The following is a 24717-nucleotide window of genomic DNA, read 5'->3' as shown; positions in this document are numbered from 1 at the left end:
ACTGTGGATCCACAACGCTGGTATTGCACAGCATCGCGCACCCGATGGCAAGCATGCGATCCGCAACAGGGCTGCCTGTCCTCCTCTCATTAGTCACCGCAACGGCCTCCACACACGCTTGCCGTGGTCCCCGTTCGCGGGAGGTTTTACTCATCTCAATATGATTTGCAGCGATCTAGCACCACTGTCCAACAGCCTCGTCTGAAGGGCGAATCGCCTGGCGTTCAAGAGAAGATTCCGACACGGACAGATGCGTGAGATAACTTACGCCAAGCGCATAGCGAAAAGGCGGCGAGATCGGATTGTTCGTATACTACCATTGTGCTGGGCAGTGTAGTTCTTTTAGGCACGACGCTGGAGGATCTCGTGAATCATCTAGCTACTTATTGGTGAGATATTAGTGCGCTACTGAGCCGAATAACGCGAGTCGTAACGAGGACTGTAATCTCCCGAGTCGTGCATGGCTAGTCCGATGACGTTTGGCGATCTCGTCAGCCGCGTGTCTCTACCGGCACCCCGCATATGTGCAACGCTCAGAGTGCACGCCCAGGAGCCATTAGCGGCCGCGTCGCGCGCACAGCCGATGGCATCGCAGTCTCAGCCTCCCCTGAGCGCAGTCGGCGTCGCGACGGAGTAGGCAGCCTCCCCGGCGGAGGTATTCAATATACTAATCACTGATTGCAGTATGCCGAACCCGGTAGGCTACCGCCCGATGACACGGTCACCAGACACTCGCCCAAGCATACCATCACGAGCCGTCACACCTGCGTCGCTGGCAATTAATGCAAATCACCATGCATCATGCAGTGTGTATCACAATGCGGAACATGCACTCGCAGGGTGGTACTGTGGATGTCGGGAGCAAGTGCAGCACCCAAAGGGCGTGCCGGACCTGGGTATACAGTTACTCCCCTTGGCGGCGACGCTTGGGATGCCGCGTGAGCCGGGCGGGTTACCACCTTGGGCCGGTGAAGATCCCTGACATTGTCTCCAGAAGGGGAGATGACGCGATGTCAATGAAAAGGGCTGTGCTCAGTGCAAATGAATGAAAGCGAGACGGAAACCCTAGCGGATCTGTTCCCAGTCACAGCAGACTGCAATGCGTCTATGGCGAGGCAGACTCACAAGCGTACGGCGTCTCTAGTGAGACTCAGCTCGGCGGAGGCTGAACCAGCATGTGTGCCTTTAGGAACATGCATTCCAACTTCCCAAGACTTTGGTACTGAGCGACTGGATATCCACGGGGATCAGTATCATGCACTGCGCAGATGGCTGCTGGATCACACCGCCCGACGCGACGATCACCTACTCTGAATCTGGACTCGGCCGATGGCCATAGTTAGCCTCAGGGGGTGTGAACCAAGAAGTGTCTCTCCGTGAGACCTCGGAAGGCGAAGGAGAAACTGTGCGCGGTGGCAATATCTCGATGGAGGAAGGTTGTCAGGCATTTACTTTGCTAAGTTAGGCAGAACGTACCAAAGAACAGCCGCCATTCACGGACCGCGCACCTACGAAACGCACCGACAACGGTACTCCAGTACCCAGCTTGTTGGAACTGTTTCCCCATGGGGTCTTTCCCTCTCATGCACATGAGTAGCCATTACAAAGCATACCCGTTGCGTGTCTCGTACCACCCGCGTCGTCGGGCCCGACGAATACTTAGTACTGCATGGACCGGCATTCACAGAATTACCAAAATTAGAATTCAGTGATGGGACCGTGAACAGACGCTCTCACTCTGAGAGCAAAACAACTGCTAATATCCAGCTGCATAGAAGTCGGTGCGTACACCTTTTTTAGGCTTCCGCCAGCGCTTGTGCAGAGGGCGCATCAACTGATATCGGTGCATCCCACGATAGATGACTAAGCATCTCCCACTGCGTAAGCGCCAAAGTTGCCTGACGCGACCGCAAAGTCGACGCTCACCACCACTTACGAGCCATGGTTAGAATCATCATTAAAGGAGGTACGTAGCTCTCACACGCCATCTTTTGTTGAAATTAACAAGCTGTGTGGCACAACAGGTGTTTGGAAGGTATGACCGGTCTAATTGGTATCGCAAGGCCAACGCTTACTACGCTTCGCAGAACACTGAGGATGAGGTACTAAAAGCGGCCATTGCAAAATATGGAAAGAACCAATGGTGCGTGGGTGTGTTCTGATACTTTTTTTCTGCAATACGTTGCTAAGTCTAATGCAGGGCTCGTATATCATCCCTTCTGGTTCGGAAGACCCCAAAGCAATGCAAGGCACGGTGGTACGAATGGCTCGACCCCTCCATTAAAAAGACAGAGTGGTCGAAGGTGCGCTTTCTGCTCGGTGCTTTGTGTGCTTCTCTGACTTCGGCACGTAGGAGGAAGATGAGAAGTTGCTCCACCTTGCGAAACTCATGCCGACGCAGTGGCGGACAATAGCTCCCATCGTCGGACGCACAGCTACGCAGTGTCTAGAACGGTATCAGAAACTGCTGGATGAAGCAGAAACTAAGGAGAATGAGGAACTTGGACTAGCAGGGCCAGGAGGGGAGGCAGGGCCTGGTGCTGACGACGTTCGAAGGCTGCGACCGGGTGAGATTGACCCTGACCCAGAGACGAAACCCGCGCGTCCAGACCCAATTGACATGGATGAGGATGGTGCGTGGTATTGCCCTAGACTATGAAAGAGTACTAACTAGTGCATAGAGAAGGAGATGTTGTCCGAGGCGCGCGCCCGTCTTGCTAACACGCAGGGCAAGAAGGCGAAGCGTAAGGCTCGTGAGCGCCAGCTAGAGGAGGCACGTCGGCTGGCAGTACTTCAGAAGAAGCGTGAGCTGAAAGCGGCGGGCATCATCATGAGGCACAAGACGAAAAAGAAGGGCATGGACGTAGGTGGCATCGCGGTATTCCTGGTTTCTGGTACTAATGTTATCGCTAGTATAATGCAGACATTCCGTTCGAGAAGAAGCCTGCGCCAGGCTTCTATGACACCTCAGATGAGCAGGCACGCGAGACCACTGCACCTGTTGGCCAGACACTTCGTAGGCTCGAAAACAAGCGCAAGCCGGAAGAAGAGGAAGCGGAACGCAAAAAGCGCCAGCGTCGGGGGAAAGAAGGCGACAATACACCACATCAGACCAAGTTTGTCGCTGCGCGAGATGCACAGATTCAGAAGTTGAAAGAGGCGGAGTCGATAGGGCGGCGGAGGAAGCTTATGCTACCAGCAGCGCAGGTTGGCGAGAATGAGCTGGAGGAGATTGTGAAGATCGGGCAGGCCGGTGAGGAGGCGAAAGCGTTAGTGGCTGGTGGATCCGAGGCAACGGAACGTCTTCTGAGTGACTATGAAGGCTTGGAGAAGGCAAGGATGGCGCGGACACCAAGAACTGCACCTCAACGTAAGTTAAACTGCTCGCTATTTACATGCCACTTTTTCTGACTCTTGCATGTGCAGATGACAACGTCTTATCGGAAGCACGAAACCTTCGCAACATGACCATGGCTCAGACGCCGCTCCTTGGCGAGGAAAACACGCCAATCCACTCCGACCCACAAGGCGGCACTGGTTTCGAGGGTGCAACTCCACGTCACCAGATCGCATTTACGCCAAATCCTCTGGCGACACCGATGCGGGTGGGAGGAACTGATGTCGCAGCTACGCCGCGCGATCAGAGGGTTGGGGCGACGCCACTGCGCACACCGATGCGTGATAACCTGAGCATCAATGAGGAGGGTTACTCCATGGCCGGCGAGACACCGCGCGAGCAGCGCATACAACTGGGCTCGACGAAGCGGGCGCTCAAGGCAGCATTCATGAGCCTCCCAAAACCAGAGAACAACTTTGAGCTGCTCGTGCCTGAGGACGAGGACGAGGAGACGGGTGCCGAAGTGCTTGTAACAGAAGAGGATGCCGCGGAAAGGGATGCAAGACTCAAGCGCATGCGGGAGGAAGAGGAGCGCAAAGCTCTCGCACGGCGATCGCAGCCTGTGCAGCAGAGCCTTCCTCGACCACCGAATGTGGATATCGAGCAGCTCCTGCAAAACCTCAACATCTCCGCTGAGGATGAGGCGACGCGGCTAGTCAACGAGGAACTCGCTTCGCTTCTCCGATACGACTCGATTGCATACCCTCTGCCCGGCACTGCCCTCCCTGGAGGCACGCGGTCAAGCTATGAGATGCCAGCAGACGACTTTATCGATGCTGCCAAGTCGGCAATCCAGGAAGAGCTCGCATCAGCACTTGGATACCCCGATGCGAACGCCGAGCAGCTGAAGCAGGGTCTGTCGGTACTTTCCGCCCAGGAGGAGGTCGACGAATCGCTCTCGTGGGCAAATACCCGGCCGATACTCGCGTATAACGTTACCGAGAAGCGGTGGGTCGATGCCGACTCCCTGACGTCTGAGGCGCGCATCCAGGGCCTCTCGGTGCAACTGAATGAGTACCGCGAGCAGATGGCGAAGGAGGCACAGAAGGCGTCCAAGACGGAGAAGAAGCTTGGTGTCACGCTTGGCGGATACCAGGTTCGCTCTCGCGGTCTCGTGCAACGCATCGTCAGCGGCTTCGACGAGCTGCAGAAGACACAGATCGAGCATGACGCATTTGCGCATCTTCGTGCGAACGAGCTCGCAACGGGTCCTGTGCGCGTCGCTGCGCTCAAGGAAGAGGTCGAGCGCCTTGAGACGCGCGAGCGCATGCTGCAGGGCCGCTACGCCGAGCTGGAGCACGAGCGACGCGAGACAGAGACACGCATCGCTGCAGTCGAGGACAAGCTAATGGCGGAGGCGGAGGCTTTGAACGACGCGGCGCTTGCGGAGTTGGAGGCCTGAGCCCGTCGGGCTCAGTGGGGCGTACAAATTTTGTGTGTATGGACTGGATATTCTACTGCACTAGTGTATTATCACCGAGGCATTTCACCGTCTGCACCCGGTGTATACAATGTATCCTGGTCTCGGAGGACCTGGACCTGCGTTCGATCTTGTTCTATCCGCTCCGCCACCTAATCTGACGCACCGTGTGTGCAGTGCTCTGCTCGCACTGCTTCCTGGATTACCTGCTCGTCGCGTGTCCTCCTGTGCCCCTCGAGGCTCCTCATCGTGCGAACGGCCGCAGCGGACACAGCCAGGCCTCAGCGTGGTGCGGAACAAGAAGAAATCCAGGACAAAGCTGCACGAGGCATAACGCCATAGCCTCAGGCCCTAATATACAATATTGCACCGATCCGGGCCTCATTCCCCGCGCCCATCTTTTCCTTATACCCGCTCCTCTGCACCTGCTGCGACCAACAAACCTGTGTATATTTCGACTTACGATCCTTACCGAAAGGACTAAGACTAATGCCCGCACCGGCTCCAGCCTCGGTGAGCACCGCAACATCTGTTGTGGTCGAGACGCCCCAAGGCACAGTCATCACCACTACCATCTTTACGACGTCCGTGCCGACAGACCAAAGCGCAGCTGCGCCATCTTCCACAAGCAAGTCAGCAGACACGGTACCAGTGGGGGCGATCGCTGGCGGAGCTGTCGCAGGCGTGTTCCTGGCAATAGCAGCAGTTATTGCCTGGCATCTCTGGGGACGAAACATCAAGCACAAGGAGACGGAGAAGAGGAAGCAAGCAGTGCGTAGTGCTGTGCTGAGACATGGATCTACCACCCCGATCCTCGCTGACGCTGTGTGCGCGTAGTTCGCGTTCTTCCAGGTCCGCGAGAACACTAGGCGCAATGCATCGTCGCTCTCACGGCCGCACGACAGCTATCGGCCGTCGTCGGCAGCTAATAACGCAAGCGAGCGCAAGGTCAAGTTTGTCTCCCTATACCCGCGGACAGCCTCCAATGCTGAGTCCGAGAAGGAGAACGGAGGTGGGTGCATTTCGTTGCATTGCACAAGTATGAAAAGCCCAAATGAAGCTAATACTCCCAGACAATGTCTCAAACGTGCCTTTCGTCGCTCGCCCCGTGAGCTATGCACCTGCACGGCCCAGCCCTCTCGCCAAAAGCGTGACCCCACGAGACGAACCGCCGTCGCCTTCAGGAGCGTCCGCCCCGCTCTTGTCCGAGCGACCGAACCCCACACGAAGCGACACTGATGCCTCAAAAGCATCAACTTCGACTGTGCCCTCAAGCTGGCGCGCACCAATAGCACTTGAGCCCCCACGGCTGAGCCACAAGAATTCGAATGCAAGCAGCGTGTCAGCGTACTCCACCCAGAGCGGCGAAGAACGCCAGATACGGGCACCCCCGAGCTTAATTATGGCCGCACTCAGTCAGCCCGACCCCTCGCAGCCACTGATTGCGGAATACACTCCGGCGCAGCGGCTGTCTGCCACAGAGAGCGATGAGCCCAATCGTTTGTCTCATGTCAGCGCGACTTCAACATCGTCCCGAGAGGTTGGTATTGCACGATGACGAGTATTTGGTATGGCTATGCCAGGACTTGCCGGACGTTAAATCCCGCATGGACTGCTTCCTTTTGACCGTGTGACAGTCACAGATTAATGACTCTTCATGTTCCCTAATGGCCTCAGACGTATACCACAAGCAAATTTTGTCGACGGACCTTGATACGAACATACCTGCTTTGTAGTTTTGCTTTACCCCTAGTTGGCTGGTATTACTCCTATCACTTGTGATGTACTCATAGAACCGTAATGATCGCGAGTAGCGTAACTACGAACGCAAGGAATCTATGTAATGCTTTGGCTGTGGTCAGCGTGTCTGCGGTGTGGACGAAGCATGAAAGAAGCGCACCTGCTCTACTTTCGCAACAGAGTTTTTGAACTCGTTCACTTCCCGCCAGCAGTCTAGGGTAGTCGTGGGATGTGACCTACAGCAGTCATTCAGATCGGCACTTCATGAAAAGTAGCACAACTGCTCACTTATAGCAGCTGATAACAGCCTCGCTCTTCGCCTGCACCTCCGGGAACTCATGGAGGGCCCTGCGCGTCTGGAACCGCTCGACCTTCTGCCTGAGCTCCTCGAGGTCGCCCATGAGGGCCGCACTGCTCCGCACGCGACCCGTCTCGCCCTCGCTCTCAACAGCATCGGACTCCTCGCCGGCCATGGCGCGCTCGCGGTCGAGGTTCTCCTTCTCGAGTGCGTGCTCGATTTCTTCGCGGACATGCTCTTCCTCCTGGCGCAGGTGTTGGAGCTCGGCCTGGATGCGAGAGCGGATCTGAGCATCGATACTACTCTGACGCTCGGGCGACGGCGCGGGCGAGACAGAGTGGTCAACGAGGTCGTTCACGACATCCTCCGAGAACTAGTAGCGTGTGTCCTGTGATGAGTGCGCGTGTCGTAGGTGGAGAATAGGTAGGAAGCGCACTTGGATGGGGGTCTCGACACGAAAGACCTGCTCGTCAGACTCAGACTTTGAGTGGCTGGCACCCATGGCGAGCACAGAGATGGAGGAGGGAGGTGCACACTTCCAAGTCCGTCGTACCTCTCAAACGACCTCACCGCGTCCGCACCCGATTGACGCTCATTGGCGCTCCTTTTACCGACAATTCGATCGTGCGGGGCCTGCGGGCGACTGTTGCAGAACTGGTCTTAAGTAGCTTCGAACTTAAGAGCAGGCTAATATTCAGAAGAGGTGCATGCTGAGAGTTTTCATTTTTCTATGTTGAATGAACACAGTACTTGACAACAGATTTCTCGAGATGACCAGAAACAGACAGTCATGGAGCAATGTTACCACGTTGCGAAGCGAAGTCACTTTTTCTTGCATAGCTGGTCTTCACAATTGCGTTGTAGTAGTCACGCACGCATATCAGTCGAAAAATGTGGGAGACTGGAGTATAGCTGAAGCAGCTGCAGAACGGGGTTTGAAGATCGCTTTGAACGGTTGAGGATGGCTATATATGACCAGGGTCAGCGCATCCACGAAGTGAAAGCTACACACACGCCTACTCACATCAGGAAGCCAGGCGTGCAATCTCTCTTTGGCTCAATGAGCTTACCGTGCTCATCGACCCCTTTTCCGATATTAAGCGCGGCCAAGACCTGCGCAATGGTAACCCATGTAGACTCCAGTGCGAAGTGTCGTCCGGGACAGATGCGTCGGCCAAAGCCAAAGCAGGCCATAGCATCTGCAGCACCCTCGCTCAACTGCCCATCAGGCGTGATAAAACGCATAGGATCAAAGTTTTCAGGGTTCGGGAATCTTTCTTCGTTGTGAAGCATGGCCCTAACATAATGATTAGCTGAGACCGGTTTAAGAATGTCGTTGAATGGGTACCATGCATTGCCAACAACCATTGAACCTGCCGGGATGTGATATCCCTCGTATTCATCGTCCACCATTGACCTGTGCGATGCCACTAACATACCCAATTCAGTCATCAACGTGCAACGGTCAAGAGCGCCGCAAAGTACCTAGCGGGGTTACCGGACGCCATCTTTCATAACATCAGTTTGGTGAAAGCAGAGCATTGCCATGCAGGCTTACCTGAGAACCTCGTGCATGAGAGCAGAAATGTAGGGCAAAGATTTCCTGTCCTCGAACGTAGGTAGCCGTTCTTTTCCAACCACACGATCAATATGCTCTTGAGCTGTCTTCTGCACTTCTGGATAAAGCACCATGGCGAGTACAAAAAACTCCAGCGCAGATACAGTCTACGTCGGGAATCAGCAACAGCGCCACGAAAAGACAAATGTAACTGTCTAACCGTGTCGGCACCAGCTAACAGTAAGAAAGAGTGAATAAACCGCCAGTTCTCATGCACATAAGCAACGTACCGACGTAAGCCGTGCCAGTAACATGTCGGATCAGATACTCTTCCCTGGAGTTGTCTTTGCCCTCGTCTAGCTTTGACAGCAAAGATGACGTGATGGAAGGAAGTGCGGTCCCGTTCGCCTTAAAATGGTTAACGGCGATGTCAGTAAGACTTCGTCCCACCAGGCGGCGGCACCTACCATGCTGCGCTTAACAAACTGATAGGGCATCTCATATGCTGTCGTGACTGCTGCAGCCCACTCTGCGCCATCACGCTTAAACTGTGCACCGGGGGCCCAGCGCGGCAAATAACGTACTGTCAAGGCACAAGTCAGATAGCACCACTGAGAAAGCGCGAGACAGATAATCACAGGAAGGGACGTAGTCCACTATCAGAATAGTTAGCGGAGGACCGTATATCTTGCGAGCGGGAAAGGCTCACCCATATACGATCCCGGGTTCGTAACCATAGCCATAGCGTGCATCGCTTTCTCCGCCGTGTTCACGTACGGGTCATTCTCTGGCTGCACTTCCATCCCGAACGTTATGCCCAAGATAACTGCAGCGGCCATGCTTGATTCGACAAGAGCTCCATCAGCATGTTTCACATTAATGCCTTCAGCATTTCAGGAGGTTACGTACGTGCGTATACACGGCATGAAATCGCCTTGGCAAGCGAGAAGATGCTGCAAGAGCTTCTTTGATTCGTGAGTCATCTGTTCCTGATACTTGTGCACCATGTTCTGGTTGAAGTGTTGGTGGAACAGCTTCCGATGGGTCCGCCATTCGTCGCCGTAGTGCAGGAAGGCGAAATTTTTGCCCCAGCCGACGCTGTAAGCCAATAAGTGTTTTCACGCGCGCCGCATGAAAAATACGACGCACATGTCATGCAGCATAACCTGATGCTGTCTGCACGGCGCTGTTAGCATATGTTGAGAGAAGCAGAGAGAAGCCCACCGGTCAGAATATATCGTCGACCGCTTCTCAAACAGATCGAGGGCCGCCTTTGCAGAGTTGAGAACGACCACCGGAGCACCAAAGAACCGCAGGAAGATGACATCAGAGTCTGAGGCATGTCGTTTCTTGTTTAGTAATTCTTGCACGAGCCGATGTACACACCATATTGCTTGCCCCACCGCTGGTACGCCACCCACTCACAACCCTCTGCAGGGAGATCCCAGGCATTCCCGACAATGGGCAGGCCTTTCGGCCCAGGTGGCAGACGATATTGCTTGTTTCGTCTAGCATAGTAAGCTACGAGGGTGATGAGACCGACAAGGACAGCTGTAGGGAGCACGTCTGAAAGCTGAGAGGGCATGGTGAGTATCCCGCTGACCATGATAGTAGAAGCGGGGCAGAACTTGTAGGACTCGAAGGAGGTGTGATATACACTGATGTCTTATGTACGGCAGAGCGTCGGTCATGAATCGGCGAGTACCTACGCGAGACTCGTGAGATATCTGGAGCAACCCTGCTCGCTAGGCCAGGGATGTTGCTAGGCTGAGGCGAAAACAAAACTGTCAACGAGGGCTAGCGGTGATGCACGAGGTCATGGCCAGATGCCGACTGGTCAATCCTCAGCCCTTCGGCTCGGCTGTATGTCTCATACGGCAGGACTGTTGGAAGTACGCCGGCACCCTGAGTTCGCGATGCTGTCATGAGCAATCTGCGAATAACCATGAGCGAGCAAGTGTTATGCAGACCTGCCAAATTTGTCTAGCCGCGCGAAGGGTCGCTTTCAGGCACTCCGCTCATCTGACCTTAGACGCGCTCAGCCGACCGGTGTGGGAGCATATCCGTACACGTTGTTGAGCCTTCCCTACAGTGTGAGTGTACATGGAAATCCAAATTGATGTAGATCATGTGTCAAGTCGTGCTAGACACCGCAACACGGCTTAGAACCAGCGGCCACGCCGCAGGCCAAGCTTGTCCAAAACTCCCTTGAGACCTTTCGGCACGAAAGCTTCCACGCCCTTAGTCGGCGGCCGGATATCCACCGACTTGCCAACAATCTCCAGTCTGCGCAGTATGAGCTCGTGGGTTGGCAATATATGAGTAGACTTACTCGTACGCAGGACGACCATCCGCCATCAGCTCCAAGCGGGCGACTGGATGTTGCGGGTCTCGGGTGTCAACCTCGAAGGTGGACCACTTGTAGTTCCCTTCGGGCACATATTTCATCACCTCCTCCTGAGGCACCTCTTCCTCGACGGCCTCAGTGACAATGCTTCCCTCCACCTCCTTCTCCACGTCGACTAGCCGTCTAACCATCTTCTCGCTCCTCTGCCTCAGTGTCCGGACGAGCGGCACCCAGAACATGCTCATCGGGCTCGTTGAGATCTCGACCAGACTATGCCCGTGTCCCTCAGCGTTGAACTTGATCACGGCAAACTCGTGACGATCGCCGGAAAGGAGGACGACGTTCTTGACACTATGCATGGTCGTGAGGAGCGCGTCCTTCTCGTACTGGTAAGGATTCCAGGAATCGACCTCGGCTTCATAGGTCCAAAGTGCCGTGAAGGGTACCGACGTAACGATGAACTTGAAGGTCGCGGTGTGATTAACCTAGACAGTAGCCATATAAGTGTTCCGCTTAGAAGACGGAAGTGCATGAAAGCCATACTCTGTCCAACCAGTCATGTAGAGCTGTCAGCTGCCTCTCGCCTAGCATGGTGCGCGAGACTTCGTCTCCCTGATGGATATCAGAGCGATATCGCCTGGTATCCATAACAAAAAATGCGACGTCTCCGTAGCGGAAATCGTAGTAATGTGCGTCAGGCTCCGGAGGGTCGAAGTTAGCGTTGGCGTTATACAGACGGAAAGCATTGTCGGCGCTCTTGAAAGGTACCGTTGAGTCGTTACCTTGGCCGACATAGTTATTGATGATCTGGAGCTTATCAGCAGACTTATGGGATTGTCAAAGTTCGAACACGTGCCTCGTGGTCGTCGTAAGTGTGGAACATCGCTGTGTAATAGCCCAAGTTCAGATCAATATTATATCCTAAGTGAGCATGAGACTTACGCAGCTTCTCATACACCTTCCGCATGCTCGGGCTTTGATAATTGCGCCTGTACAGTCGCCTGTACGACTCGACATTGTCGCCGAAGTACATTGGCACGTCCGCGTAGATAAAATCTCCTAGGAACAGCATGAACTCAACTGGCGGCTTCCCGCCGTTCTTCGTCGCCACAGCATTGTCGCTTGCATTATTCATCGCGTCCACAGCGGTGGCATTCTCCGGTGTGGGAGTCCGAGGCCAGAGGTAATCCGCAAGAAGATCGTAACCCCTGATCTGTCGGCCATGGAAAGGCACGTACGGGAAGTTCGGTGTCGCACACGACGAAGCTACGAAGCGAAAATACGAGCCTGTTGGGATACGCGGATCGGGGAAGGTGTGGAACGCAATTGGTTCCGCGGGGTATGGGAGCGGAGTCGCTTCAGCGTCGGCGAGGATGTCTAGGGAGGTAAAACTTCAGCAAGAGCAGTTAGGTGATCTGGCACTAGTAGCTTACATTGATAGTTTGTACTTGGCCAAAGGCCGTCCAGGCGAGCAATGTCTACCCAATCGTCCTGGGCTGTGAGATTAAGGACGGGACCCGCGTTCCAGGTAGATTCCTCGGCGGTTGAAGCCTGCCGCCAGAGGATGCGAACTTGGTTCTCGGTCGCATTGGGAGCGTCGAGCGGATAGCGAACGACTAACTTTGCAGAGTCTGGATACACGGCCCCGACACGCGTGAAAACAGTGTCTTTAGCATCATCAATAACAGGATACAAGACGAAGTCAAGGGCGAAGAGGAAGAGCAAGGTATTGATCATGAGGTTGACAAGGTTAAGGAGACGTGCGGGTCCTGGAATGGATAAGAGGACCGTCGTCAGCGGGTCTGACCGCACCTGACAGAGCGATGAGAATCAGAAATATGAGCACAGAGAGCATACGTACCCGCAGCGGAACCTTCTGCACGATAGTGTCTTCTTCCTTCTCCTCCTCAACATCTCCGTTCTCGACACGAAGCCTAATCTTCTCAATATGGGCAACAGCTGTTGTTGATACAGCCGAGATTGTGGGAGTAAGGTATAACGAAGACAAATAGAGCACATAGAGCACAGGGAGAGCTCTTCGCAGGATGGTCGACGGCAACTGCAAAGGAGGGCGATAAGCACTTTCCCTGCAGTTACGGTCATTTTGAGAACTTACCACTCGCAAGAACAGGTATGTACCTATTCTGAACAGAGTAGATAATCCAGCAGTTATAAACACTAGCATATTGTTGTTCCAAAATGGAGAGTCATGCAGCTCGTGAGGACAGTCGTAAAGCATAGGCTGTTAATTTGTCGTGGCCAGCCCTTATATTGGTTGCCGCGAGGTTGGCGGCATAGGGATGATGTCACCTCCGCCAAGACCATCATTTTGATGGACCAATCGAAATTACAAGAAATACGGGGCAAATAATACAAGTACGCTACATCGTCCGCTGTAAGGAGGGAAAGAGGAGACTAGGTTGCGACTGCCTTGGCGGGCTTTCTGATCTTAATGCCCAGTGGGTTCTTCATGTCCGTCTTCCTCTTTTTCACAACCGGCATCGTCGCCACTTTGTTCGCAATCAACGTCCGTGTCGATTCAGGTAGCAGCGCATGTAGGTCTGGCTCGTCATCCCTTGCTTTGCGCTTGACCGTTACCAGCTTCTCCTCCAAACTGGCCTGTGAACTTGACCCCGACCCCGACGCCACGGGGACCACAGGCATGAACACCTTCGAGAACACCTGCCGCACCAACGCCTCGTCCTCCTCTTCAGCCTTCTTCTTCTCCACGTCTTCTTCTGTTTCCATTTCCTCTGCATGTATCCGGTCCAGCAAATCCACAGACTGGCCCACACGCTCGTTCCGTGCGTTGCGCGCCCGAATGTCCTGCAGAGCATCAAGAATATCCATCTCGCGCTTTGAGTCGATCGTCCGATTCTCGAGCGCCTTCATAGGGTTGTTCTCCTCCTCTTCCAGCCTTGCCAGCCGGTCCTCCTCTTTCTCCACCTGCTCCTCTCGCCATGGCTCAAAGTTCCGTGACGCACCGTGTTCGGCGGAGTAGTCAGTGTTCTTTGGGTCTGTCTTGAAAGTGATCTCGGCTGAGCACAGGGTGCTGAATAGCTCGGTCAGGCAACAGTGGATTCACAAAGCTACGAGAATACGTACCACTTGATATAGAACCTGAATATCTTGATACCGTAGTAGTCTTCTCCCTCTACGGTTTCCTTCCGTGCGTTGAACTTCTTGCCCTTGTAAATGTACTCTCCGCAAGTATTACATCGCATAGAGAATGGTGCCATCAAACGGACAACCTGCTGCGAGTTCTTGGGCTGTTTCCTGCGAGGGATGAGAGACGGATCGAAATCCGGGGGAAAGTACTTGTTCAAGACTTGACGAAAGGCGGGGATCAGCTACAATCGTGCAGAGCAGTATTAAAGCAACATACCTTTACGTTCGGACATGGCGGATGTGGGATGAAGTCAGAGGGGAAGGGGTGGTTGACGGTGGTCGTTGGTCAGTAAGGACAGGACCCTGGTGCTTCGTAAAGTCGGTAGCTGCCGAAAGTCACGTGGCGGGGACATAACCGGCGCCTTCCAATCTAGGCCTCGTCGCCGGACACCGTCTGTTATGATGAGCACGCTGCAATTCTGGAAGCCCGGTGCCGCAGGGCCTGGCAGTTCTCTCGACAGGGCGACGGAGACGGAGGAGAGCGTCGTGCCTTCTGCGCCGTCATCGGGCGCCATCTCGATACAGGCGGCGAGGGAACGCTTGCCGATATTCAAACATAGTGAGTATCCGTCTGAGCTCGACGCGATGTATGGTCTAAATGCGCGCGTATGTTAGAGGAGAGATTGCTGTATTGTATTGAAAGGTATGGCGTTGTAATCCTGGTTGGGCAGACTGGGAGTGGGAAAACTACTCGTGCGCGTGCCTCCGTTGTGGTATTGGCCATCCTCTCACGTACACTTGTAGAATTGCCGCAATTTTTGTACGAAACCGGTTGGGCTGCCGAAGGAAATGTCATCGCCTGCACCCAGCCACGGCGGGTCTCTGCCACTTCCGTCGCTAATCGTGTTGCGACCGAGGTGGGCACCATACTCGGAGAAGAGGTAAGTGTCTCCGTACTTGACTGCTTATGCGTCTGCAATTCTGTTTGCCAGGTTGGATACACTATTCGCTTCGAAGACGTCAGCGACAAGCACAAGACTCGTGTGATCTACCTCACGGATGGCATGTTATTCCGTGAGACTCTTGTCGACCCCCTACTGAGCCGCTACAGCGTCATAATGGTATGCACTTTTCCACATTATCGCTGTCCTGTTCTGATCCTAACGCAGACGTGACAAGATCGACGAGGCACATGAACGGAGCATATACACTGACCTGCTTCTTGGCATACTTAAGAAGTACGGTCACCATACCGTTATACGCGGCTTAAGCTAACCGGTGAACAGAATAAGGCGGAAGCGTCCTTCCCTCAGGATCATTGTATCATCCGCCACGCTGGACGCCACAGGTTTCAAAGACTATTTCTGTGCGGGTAACTTACCGGACGAAGCAACCATCGTCAGCTTAGAAGGTCGGATGTATCCTGTAGAGGTCGCGTACCTCCAGGAGCCAGCTGCGGATTATGTTCGCAAAGCTGCAGAGACTGTGTGGAATATACACATGCAGGTGTGTTTTCCCTGACATGCATGGTAGAGCTGGCGAGTTACGCACCTATATTCAGCAAAGCCCAGGGGACATTTTGGTCTTCCTTACAGGACGTGACGAAATCGAACGTTGCCTAGAGGAGCTGTCGGAATATCTCCCGACGTACGTCGCCTGCATATCGTTTAAGACACCTTACCCAACATTTACAGGTTACCTCGTCATGCGCCGCGGCTGAAGATTCTGGCTCTTCATGCTGGACTCACGACCGATGAGCAACTCGCTGTCTTCGAGCCGGCAGAGCGCGGCACGCGGAAAGTCATCATATCTACTAATATCGCAGAAGTATGTCTCGTATCTTGGTTCTCTTTCATGCTTCTCATTCATATTCCAGGCTAGTGTCACCATCGACGGTATCAAGTTCGTTGTTGATTCAGGCTTCGTTAAGGTGCGCGTGTCAATCACGATATCCACATTGCCCATCCGCTGAGCCATACGCAAGATTCGTATCTACAATTCCACCTCCGCCCTGTCTTCTCTCGCCACTGTCCCTGTCTCGCTTGCCTCTGCTACCCAACGAGCTGGGCGTGCTGGTCGCACGTCCTCAGGAATCTGTTACCGGCTCTATCCCGAACTTGCTCTTAAGTCCATGCCCACAACGACGCCCCCGGAAATTACCCGCACAGATCTCACAACCCCAATTCTGCAGCTCAAGTCGTTGGGCATCGATGATCTGATGAGGTTTGAGTGGGTTACAGGCCCGCCCGCTGAGGCCGTGCTACGTGCGCTTGAAAACCTTGTCGCTGCGGGAATGGTAGGTGAGGACGGAAGGCTGACAGTGACTGGGGAGAAGGTTGCTGAGTGTCCGGTGGAAGTGAATATTGCAAGGATGGTAGGCCCAGCTTATTTGGATGCTACAGCGTAGAGGCTCATATCTGGGTAGCTGTTCGCATCAAAGGAGCACCAGTGTGGGGAGGAGATGTTGACCATCGCAGCCATGACGACTATCCAGGACGTCTTCATCATTCCTGAGGGTGCCGCCGGTGCGCTTGCAGAACTCGAGCGTCGCAAATTCACAGCCGAGGAAGGGGTGCGTCTCGGTTTTCTTCGCCGTCTTTATTGCCGCGCTCACTGCCCCTGCAGGACCATCTGACGCTCCTGAACGCCTACAATGCCTTCACGCGCTACGGGCGAGCGGCATCGTGGTGTAAAGCACACGCGCTCTCCTTCCGCGCAATGTCCCGTGCGGTGTCTATTCGTGCACAGCTCAAGAAGTACATGCAGCGTTTCGGACTCCCGCTCGAGAGCTGTCAGGGCGATGCACGCCGTCTGTGCCAGTGCCTTGTCAGCGGCTACTGGCGCAACGGCGCGAGGTGGGTCGCCGATGGCACGTACCGGTCCGTGCGGGGCAATGTGGTGAGTGTCCGCAGTCTTATAATCGGCAATAGGGAGAAGGTTGATAGAGTGTGCCCTGTAGACGCTGCATGTGCATCCGAATTCGGTGCTGTTCACCAGGAAACCGCGGTCTGAATGGGTGGTTTTTCATGAGATGGAGGAGACAAAGAAGACTCAGTAAGTGCGTAGCCGCCTGATCTCTGAAGCGGGCTCATCAAAATGGTAGGATACGGATCTTAACAGAAATTGATCCTGAATGGTGCGTCGTCTTTGCAATCAACCTTAATATCTCACTGACTTGTCACCGTAGGCTCTTGAAGTACGGACACTCATTCCGAGACAAACATTCTGGAGCTGCTGTATTATGATCCCTCTTCAGGTTATTCCCTGCAGCTAAGTTGAAGTTTGTGTAGTGGCTGAATCATGCGTGAAAACTGCAAAACTCACCCCTTTCATGCGTTGCTCATCGCTTACTACTCTGTTAGCGCGTTTAAGTGTCGTCCACGGCCACGTCTGCCCGTAGACCGTCAGGCACAAACTCGGTTCATAGTCACCGTGATGCATGAGGATCAGATCAGGTGCTTGATAGATCATCGAGTTAACCAGTCCATGCTTTGGAGCCTGATGTAGCCACCGCCTCCGCGACATATGTGATTTCTTCCAGCCTATATTATAAGCCAGTGCAGGAAGATGAACGCACTTGCTACCCCCGAGTCTTTGGCATGGAGACACTACTGCTCGGCGGCCTTGTAGCTGCCCTCGTTGTGCTATCAGGCTGCTATATTCGGAGAAGACGACACTGTTTCCCTCCTGGCCCAAAGGGACTACCGATTGTTGGGAATATGTTGGATATCCCTCGCAATGGCCGCGGATGGTTGACGTACGAGCAGTGGGGCCGCGAATACAGTATGTGATCTCTCCGCTGTATAACGATAAGAGCTTATGCACTCGACATGCGTTGCTGCAGATTCGGACGTCGTCTACCTGCGCCTTTTTGGTATCTCCGTGGTTGTTCTCAATTCGGCTAAAGCAACGTCTGAGCTGCTTGCAAAACGGTCGTCCATATATTCTGACAGGTGCGGTGATGTGTTCTTAGTTGTCGGGGAAGAATACATTCTCATAGATTGCAATATAGGCAGCACTTAGCCATGCTTCACGACTTGTAAGCATCTGCTTGATTGTCACGTAGTTGGCCGCAGAATGAAGTGCACTCATCTTGCTCTAGCGTCGGCTGGGGCAAGGCCCTTGTCTTCTCAAGCTATGGCGATGACTGGCGGGAGCATCACCGTCTCTTCCACCACTGCTTCCACAGCCGAGCGACTCAAAATTACCACCCCAAGATGTCAAAGGAGGCCAGAAAGCTCCTCCATCGCCTCCTCGCCACCGACGACTTCATAAAAAGTTTTCGTGTGTGGGTACTGTCGGTAGTTGACCTTGCTCCTCGAGGCTGATTGAGAATTCGCTGTAGATGGACCGCGGCAGTGATATTGGGCGTCACGTATGGGATGGAAATCAAAGACCACGATGACCCGTATGTGCTTCTAGCAGAAAAGGCCATACGTTCGATAGTGGCAGTCGCCATGCCGGGGTCGTACATGGGTAGGCCACTTCTTACTCACTCCCTTGAGGAAGGTTCATAACATTTTATAGTTGACTATATGCCGTTTAGTAAGTCCGGTGCTTACTTTCCGGGCCCGCATTAATATGAACGCAGTGCGTTACATACCGTCGTGGGCTCCTGGAGGTCAGTTCAAACGAGAGGCGGCGGAATGGAACAAGATTGTCTCTGCCATGTATACCAAGCCACTTGAGTTTGTTAAGAGAACTCTGGTAAAAACTAGTTTCCTCCACAATCCGTGGGATGCTGACATGATCTGCAACGACAGAAGCAAGGAACTGCGCCAGCCTCCATTGCCACAACGTTGCTAGATAAGCTCGACGGAAGTGAAGACAACTCGAGGCGCGAGCGCCTCATCCGTAACGTTACGGGATCAGCGTACGTTGGTGAGCTTCCTGATCGGCTTCTGAACGCGACACCGCTGACAGCTTGTGGCTGAAGCCGCTGCTGACACGGTGAGTTCGTAGAGCTGTTGTATCTCATCTGGTGACCTAAATCTCTACTTAGACGGTTTCGGCCCTTGGGACATTCATACTCGCCATGCTCACGAATCCTGCTATACAGAAAGCAGCTCAGGAACAGATCGACCGTGTCGTCGGACGCCACTGCGTCCCAGAGTTTGTAGATCGCAATTTCTTGCCCTACATCACTGCAATCCTCTATGAGGTCCTCAGGTGCGTCGTGTTCTTTGTTGCAGTAAATAATCCTGCCACTAAATCCACCGAATTCAGGTGGCGGCCCGTGGCTCCATTAGGTAGGCGCACAATTCGTATGTCTCTGTTGGAAGCGAAGTTCTCATGCTATACAACATATCAAGGCGTTCCACACCGACTGGTGGTGGATGACGAATACAACGGTTACCATATTCCAGCGGGTGCCGTAGTGGTTGGCAATGCATGGTCTGACACTTGAATTACATCGCCTTCCTGTTGACGCTCATCTCTGTCTTTACAGGGCAATCCTCCATGATCCAGTGCGCTTCCCAAATCCTGAGACGTTTGACCCCACACGCTGGCTCATACCGTCCGGACACCTCAGTGAAACGATGTCGGATGCAATGGCCGCCTTCGGCTTCGGCAGGCGCATTTGTCCTGGGAGGCACTTTGCCATGGAGTCTATGTGGATAGCGATGGCACATATTCTGGCGGTGTATAATATCGAGAAACCTGTCGACGACTTTGGGAGAGTTATTGAGCCAAGTGGGGATTATACATCCGGGTTCCTCACGTAAGCCCGGTTCCCGAGGGTGAATATCTGACCACTCACGCGAACATTTTGCTAGTTACCCGTTACCATTCAAAGCGGTCTTCAAGCCTCGGTCCGCGGCCGCCCTCGACCTCATTCAGTTGGAATATGACGATTGACCCGTCGCGTACACTGTCATCGACTGAAAGAGCAGCTATACTATCCACATACTCCATGGACGAAACCCTATCACACATTGATAATGTCCTAGCTACTACTGATATCGCTATTTATTGTCTCTTTCGAGAATTGCTGTTGCACTCGCCGATAGTGCCCCATCTCCGCCTGACTGACGCTGGGTACCAGATTGCGTAGCGCCTCATCGAAGTCCGCTTGCGTGACGAGCACCTCGATGTCCTCGTGCATCGCTATCTCCGCCAAGTAGTACTGAGGCGTCAACGGCCGAGGATGTTTCGAATCCACGATGTCCTCGTTGAGTCGGGCTGCATAAAACTAGCATTGGTAAACATAACAGAGAGTGATGAAAGATACGTACCTATCTTTGAATCAAGCTCTTCAGCCTTGCGTGACATCGCTTTGAGCAGCGCATCAGAACAAAGGGCGTAAAGGTCCGCTCCGGTGTAGTGAAATGGACACGCCTCGGAGACACTCTCGAGATTCAGATCCGGGTGCAGCTTGAATTTGCGCGTGAGTGCCTGCAGGATATTAAGCTGCGCCTCGTGTGTCTGAGATACACCGAGATAGAGCATACGATCAAACCTATGTGCATCGTCTCAGCGCGGTTTTTCGAAGGAGTGGCGGGCAGAACTGACCGTCCCGGACGCAGTAATGCGGAATCCAGCAAATCGGGCCTATTTGTTGCCCCAATGACAAACACGTCTGCCCCTGCCTCACCACCCGCAATACCATCTAGCTCCGCCAATAGCTGACTAACAATGCGGTCCATGACACCACCTGAGTCGCCATGGTTACCACGCTTGGGTGCGACACTGTCGAGCTCGTCGAAGAAAATTACACACGGCTTCGCGTCGCGAGCCCGTTGAAAGACCCGACGGACATTCGCTTCGCTCTCACCAATGTACATATTGAGCAGTTCGGGACCTTTCACGCTGAAGAAATTGAGTGCGCACGAAGTAGCGACTGCCTTTGCGAGGAGTGTCTTGCCGGTACCAGGTGGGCCGTAGAGTAGGATGCCTGCCGTCTGGGTGAGTGTAGATTGTGAACATATGGTAAAAGACCTACCGGAGCGTTTCTTCATTCCACCGGCAAATAGTTCTGGGAGCTCGAGTGGAAGTTGGATGGTATCGAGAATGTCCGCCTTCACGTGTGCGAGACCACCGACATCGTCCCATGTCACATTAGGAATTTTAGGCGCGCCAATGCTCTCCGAGTACGACCTTCGCGCCTTGGCCAGGGCAGTCTCAAGGTCGTGTACATTCAGGCTAACGCCCGCGGCGTATAGTGCAAGGGCGCTGAAAGAGCTACACATAGGTTGATTGAAAGGATGGACAGCAGCAGGATGAAAGACATACGAGGCGGGCGCAGCGCGTGCCAGGTATACTTGTTCACTGCGAGCCACAAGGTCGGCGAGATCAGAGGGAACCAGGGCCGCAGTTTGAACGGCCAAATCGTGCAAAGATACATCTGGTGCGAGCGACGTTTGGGACAATAACGATCGTAACACGTTATCACGCTCTGCTTCGTCTGGTGCCTATACTCACATGAGCCCCGATAGGGTAAGCAGAGTTTGTCGGTGACATACCCCGAATTGGACCTGATGCTTAAAGCATGAGATGAGCTTTGATGAGGTCTGTTCGTGGTGGTCCGTGGTGGCAACCACTACCGTCGGGTATCCTGACAGATTCCATGCTTGTTGAAGCGACTCAGTGCATTCCGTAATGACATCCGCAAATATGAGTCCTAGTCATTTCAGTTCAGAAAGGATCAAAGCGAAACTAGAGCAGCGAGACACCTTTTCCAGCTTCTGAAGGCTGTGTTGTTTGGCTCAGAGCGTCGACGTGCCGGAGCACAAGAACGCAAGGCGCACACGAGGCAGCCTTTTCGAACCGTATGCGCAACGTTCCCTCCGTTTGGACGTCGTTCTCGCCTATCAAACGGTAGCAATTAACCTAAATGTACATCAGTAATGCAACATAATCAGAGCGGTCAAGTTTAAGTCTACCTCAAGAATGTGTAAGCCCAGCTGGGCTGCAACAGCTCGGATAGTGGACATCTTGCCACTACCGCGCACGCCCTCCAGCAACACTGAAAGCTGCAACCGGTAACCGGCCGCGCCCTGTGTTAAGGCCGCAGCAATGAGCGTGCGTAGCTTCTTGAAGGGTGTAGTTTCTGTGTGCTCTGAACAATTTTGTCAGGCATACATATGTACAGCATGTACAAGGCCATACTAAGAGATTCTACGCCCTGCAGAACGGGTATCCGGGATTGCTCAATCCCGGTTTGTATGATCTGTGTCTGAGAATGGTCTACCCAGCAACCCCATTCACCAAGCTGTGAGCCGCAAAAACCATCGAGTGGGACGTCGGCAGGGATGCTGTGCTCAATATTTGTGATTTTGAAGTAGACTAGCTCATTTGGCACGTCCATTACGTCACTGGAGTTCAATTCAGCTATCAAGTATCAGCATCGTGAGTGTACACGCACTGGAGATATGCTACGTCTACGTCTTCAGAATCTTGAACGCTTTCATCAGACTGACCAAACGTCCATGTCTGGCGTACATCATCCGTGTTCAGCGGAAGTGCAATAATATCACCTTGCTTCACAAGCCGACGCCGTGGCAAAAAGTACCGGTGCAAAGCTTGCAAGAAGCTGTTCTGATACCCGCGGTCGGTTGATATCGGCGACGAGACTCTCGCGATGGTGACGGTGTTTGCAAGCGGTATTGGCGGTGTATTGGAACCAAATGGTGTCGGGCGAAGGAAAACTTCGGGCGCGACTAGTTTCAAAGTCATTTGTGCGACGTTATGTATGAGTGTCGGGGTAGCATAGATGAAGCCGCTATACTGCTGGTCGGCGTCAGACGAAGGACATCGGCGGTAGACTCACGACGGCACCTGGCGAGACTCGTTGGCCAGCAATCGAACCAATCGTTGACTGCGCTCACTGCGCGATCCAACTAGCACCTGAGATATGTTTGGCTCGTCAAGCTGTTCCAATATTGCTGCAGCACATACCCAGTCGCCGTTTAGTGCACCAATTCGGCTCAGGTCATGGGGTGACGCATACACAGCACATTCGTCGTCGAAGCAGCTGTGAGGAGCAGGCGATAAAAACCAATGCCATCCTGAAGCGATATCATGTCAGGCGCGGAGCACGCGACAACAGTACTGACTGACCTTCAGGTGAGACGTGACTTTGAGATACGGGTGAGATGATGGCGTTGCCGAGAAATGACTCATCAATCTCAAGCCGCTCTTCCTCGTCAACTGGGGACGGTGCTTGGCGTGGGCTTATGGCCAGTGCAGCGTCCGGAGCTATGATGGAGAGCAGCGTGAATCCTTCCTTTAAGAACCCCTGCTGCACCGGTCCAGTAAGCTTCACGAGGTATTCATGAGGGCCATTAGGGGTTATCGCTGGCTCCAGCACATCCCTATCATCGATTGTAGATTGTACTGAAGTGGGGAAGGCATATATGTCTCCCTGACGGAGGGTATTAGAGGAGAGCCAAACGAAAAAGCTGGTCGCGTCGCGTCTGGCGAAATCATATGCGTCGGGCGAAAGAGCTTGGAAAATGACTTCATGGAGGCATATTCGAGCTGTCTCTGGATTGTCATCCAGTCTATGTTGGAAGAGAAAGCCCATAGAGGCGGTCGACAGTTTGGAGAGCGTCCAGGAATTGGTCACTCTGTGCCGCTGTGCCGTCTGTGCCGATTAGTGTTGCGTCAGAAAGGTCGGTGTAGCGGAATGTACGGTAGCAACGTCACGCGTCACACACCACTACCCGCGTTTCTTATCTGGCTTAATGTCACGCGTCACACACCACTACCCGCGTTTCTTATCTGGCTTAATGTCACGCGTCACAGCCAGTTGGTTGCTAGTTTCTGTGCAAGCTTGCACCTGCGGCGCCGCCGCCGTTAGGCGGCGGTTTCTTTCTTATTAGGCCTTAGGTCACAAGTCACACATGGCCAGTTGCCCATTGCAAAGTGTCACATTTCACCCTTAGTTGCTACCATACATTCCTCTACAGTACATATAAGTAAGTAAGTAGGTAAATTACTGTAAATTACATTATTTACAGTGAGGCCCAGACAGGAGGTGTAAGAAAGTGTCAAAAACTCCCCAAATGACCAGAGCCCACTGTGCAGCGCTAGTGGAGAAAACACACTCAGGCAGAGAGAGACATACACGTTGTCATAAAGAAAAGGTTAGAATAAGAAAAGTAAGTAAAATAAAATGAGGCTTGGTATAAGAAAGATTCTAGGAGAATCCTAGAAGGTTAATTCTTGATAAAAGGGAATGGAGTTTGGTCTGAAGTTCTAAACTAAAAGCAAGAAGGGTATAGTATGGAATACTTAGATTTGGTTTTTCCAATCTTTTCTTTCCAGGGTTCACTGGATTAGCCTTTCAACCAAGCTATCCTGGTGTTTGTGGGGGACTAATTTGAAGACCACCTACTAATCTGCTTGAGTACTCTAAAGCCTCACTTGCCTGTTTACAAGGGACTTTTAAGAAATCTTAGAAGATGGGCTGTAAGAAGGTTTGGTTAGTAGCTTAAGGACTAGCTACTTGGGTTAGTAGAATAGGGTTTTTAAATAAGTAAAATAAGAGGGTAACAAAGACAAGTTAATGTTTTAGTTAACTTAGTAAGCTTTGGCTAGTAAGGACAATTTAATGTTCTTAGAGAATTTGTATAACTTAAAGCAGTCTGAAGCTTCTAATTTAGAGCTGAAGATCAAGAATAGATTTAATCTCTTTACTGCTAGTCTAATTACTGTAAGCTCTACAGGAGACGTACTACAGTCTCAAATAATGATGCCACTAGCTCACGCAGTCTAGGGTTAGTCAAATAGTGAACTTGTGCACTATACCAAGGGTGTTTCCCTTCAGTTATTTGAAAGTCAGAGGCTTTACTGTGCTTAAGGAATTTCCTAGGCTTTAAAGAAAGGAGTCTATTCTCTAAGAGCT

At 53.0% G+C, this 24717-nt stretch overlaps 8 protein-coding genes across 8 annotated transcripts; 4 read left to right on the top strand and 4 right to left on the bottom strand.

Moving 5' to 3' along the window:
* Window positions 1–1941: 1941 nt before the first annotated feature.
* Window positions 1942–4799, top strand: PHACADRAFT_28828 (uncharacterized protein; the record flags this gene model as incomplete). The annotated part of the gene is made up of 8 exons (XM_007395181.1): window positions 1942–1966; window positions 2025–2035; window positions 2088–2143; window positions 2201–2303; window positions 2354–2633; window positions 2682–2863; window positions 2914–3370; window positions 3427–4799. The coding sequence occupies 8 exons, from the start codon at window positions 1942–1944 to the stop codon at window positions 4797–4799; spliced, it is 2487 nt and encodes an 828-aa protein (XP_007395243.1).
* A 593-nt stretch (window positions 4800–5392) lies between these two features.
* PHACADRAFT_256716 (uncharacterized protein) lies at window positions 5393–6565 on the top strand. Its single transcript, XM_007396075.1, has 2 exons — window positions 5393–5829; window positions 5891–6565. The coding sequence occupies exon 2, from the start codon at window positions 6220–6222 to the stop codon at window positions 6373–6375; it is 156 nt and encodes a 51-aa protein (XP_007396137.1). The 5' UTR covers window positions 5393–5829; window positions 5891–6219; the 3' UTR covers window positions 6376–6565.
* A 17-nt stretch (window positions 6566–6582) lies between these two features.
* On the bottom strand, window positions 6583–7386 carry PHACADRAFT_256713 (uncharacterized protein). Its single transcript, XM_007396074.1, has 4 exons — window positions 7292–7386; window positions 6846–7228; window positions 6718–6793; window positions 6583–6663 (listed from the first exon to the last, which is right to left on the bottom strand). Exons 1-4 carry the CDS (start codon window positions 7355–7357, stop codon window positions 6637–6639), a joined length of 552 nt encoding a protein of 183 aa, XP_007396136.1. The 5' UTR covers window positions 7358–7386; the 3' UTR covers window positions 6583–6636.
* A 181-nt stretch (window positions 7387–7567) lies between these two features.
* On the bottom strand, window positions 7568–10048 carry PHACADRAFT_209340 (uncharacterized protein). The gene is made up of 14 exons (XM_007396073.1): window positions 9800–10048; window positions 9638–9746; window positions 9563–9589; window positions 9323–9511; window positions 9123–9253; window positions 9052–9069; window positions 8881–8996; window positions 8704–8821; window positions 8634–8647; window positions 8414–8580; window positions 8341–8363; window positions 8204–8285; window positions 7880–8152; window positions 7568–7820 (listed from the first exon to the last, which is right to left on the bottom strand). Exons 1-14 carry the CDS (start codon window positions 10017–10019, stop codon window positions 7736–7738), a joined length of 1572 nt encoding a protein of 523 aa, XP_007396135.1. The 5' UTR covers window positions 10020–10048; the 3' UTR covers window positions 7568–7735.
* A 428-nt stretch (window positions 10049–10476) lies between these two features.
* Window positions 10477–12955, bottom strand: PHACADRAFT_256707 (uncharacterized protein). Its single transcript, XM_007396072.1, has 8 exons — window positions 12877–12955; window positions 12622–12819; window positions 12194–12572; window positions 11703–12137; window positions 11617–11645; window positions 11304–11567; window positions 10746–11245; window positions 10477–10699 (listed from the first exon to the last, which is right to left on the bottom strand). The coding sequence occupies exons 1-8, from the start codon at window positions 12943–12945 to the stop codon at window positions 10576–10578; spliced, it is 1998 nt and encodes a 665-aa protein (XP_007396134.1). The 5' UTR covers window positions 12946–12955; the 3' UTR covers window positions 10477–10575.
* Window positions 12956–13067: 112 nt separating this feature from the next.
* PHACADRAFT_256706 (uncharacterized protein) lies at window positions 13068–14194 on the bottom strand. The gene is made up of 3 exons (XM_007396071.1): window positions 14146–14194; window positions 13866–14088; window positions 13068–13812 (listed from the first exon to the last, which is right to left on the bottom strand). The coding sequence occupies exons 1-3, from the start codon at window positions 14159–14161 to the stop codon at window positions 13176–13178; spliced, it is 876 nt and encodes a 291-aa protein (XP_007396133.1). The 5' UTR covers window positions 14162–14194; the 3' UTR covers window positions 13068–13175.
* A 1637-nt stretch (window positions 14195–15831) lies between these two features.
* Window positions 15832–16781, top strand: PHACADRAFT_184575 (uncharacterized protein). Its single transcript, XM_007396070.1, has 2 exons — window positions 15832–16242; window positions 16294–16781. Exons 1-2 carry the CDS (start codon window positions 16000–16002, stop codon window positions 16501–16503), a joined length of 453 nt encoding a protein of 150 aa, XP_007396132.1. The 5' UTR covers window positions 15832–15999; the 3' UTR covers window positions 16504–16781.
* A 411-nt stretch (window positions 16782–17192) lies between these two features.
* On the top strand, window positions 17193–23365 carry PHACADRAFT_256701 (uncharacterized protein). Its single transcript, XM_007396069.1, has 25 exons — window positions 17193–17651; window positions 17713–17821; window positions 17881–17907; window positions 17971–18156; window positions 18214–18344; window positions 18396–18413; window positions 18460–18575; window positions 18632–18749; window positions 18805–18818; window positions 18871–19037; window positions 19095–19117; window positions 19181–19262; window positions 19318–19590; window positions 19646–20051; window positions 20105–20328; window positions 20382–20763; window positions 20812–21050; window positions 21102–21280; window positions 21332–21698; window positions 21752–21927; window positions 21978–22183; window positions 22234–22590; window positions 22639–22715; window positions 22767–22876; window positions 22929–23365. The coding sequence occupies exons 1-14, from the start codon at window positions 17468–17470 to the stop codon at window positions 19725–19727; spliced, it is 1530 nt and encodes a 509-aa protein (XP_007396131.1). The 5' UTR covers window positions 17193–17467; the 3' UTR covers window positions 19728–20051; window positions 20105–20328; window positions 20382–20763; window positions 20812–21050; window positions 21102–21280; window positions 21332–21698; window positions 21752–21927; window positions 21978–22183; window positions 22234–22590; window positions 22639–22715; window positions 22767–22876; window positions 22929–23365.
* The last annotated feature ends 1352 nt before the right edge of the window (window positions 23366–24717 follow it).

The sequence above is a fragment of the Phanerochaete carnosa genome (assembly GCF_000300595.1).
Source record: "Phanerochaete carnosa HHB-10118-sp unplaced genomic scaffold PHACAscaffold_5, whole genome shotgun sequence".
Lineage (NCBI taxonomy): Eukaryota > Fungi > Basidiomycota > Agaricomycetes > Polyporales > Phanerochaetaceae > Phanerochaete > Phanerochaete carnosa.
Note: the sequence above shows the minus strand (reverse complement) of the source record. Positions and strands in the feature narration are given on the sequence as shown.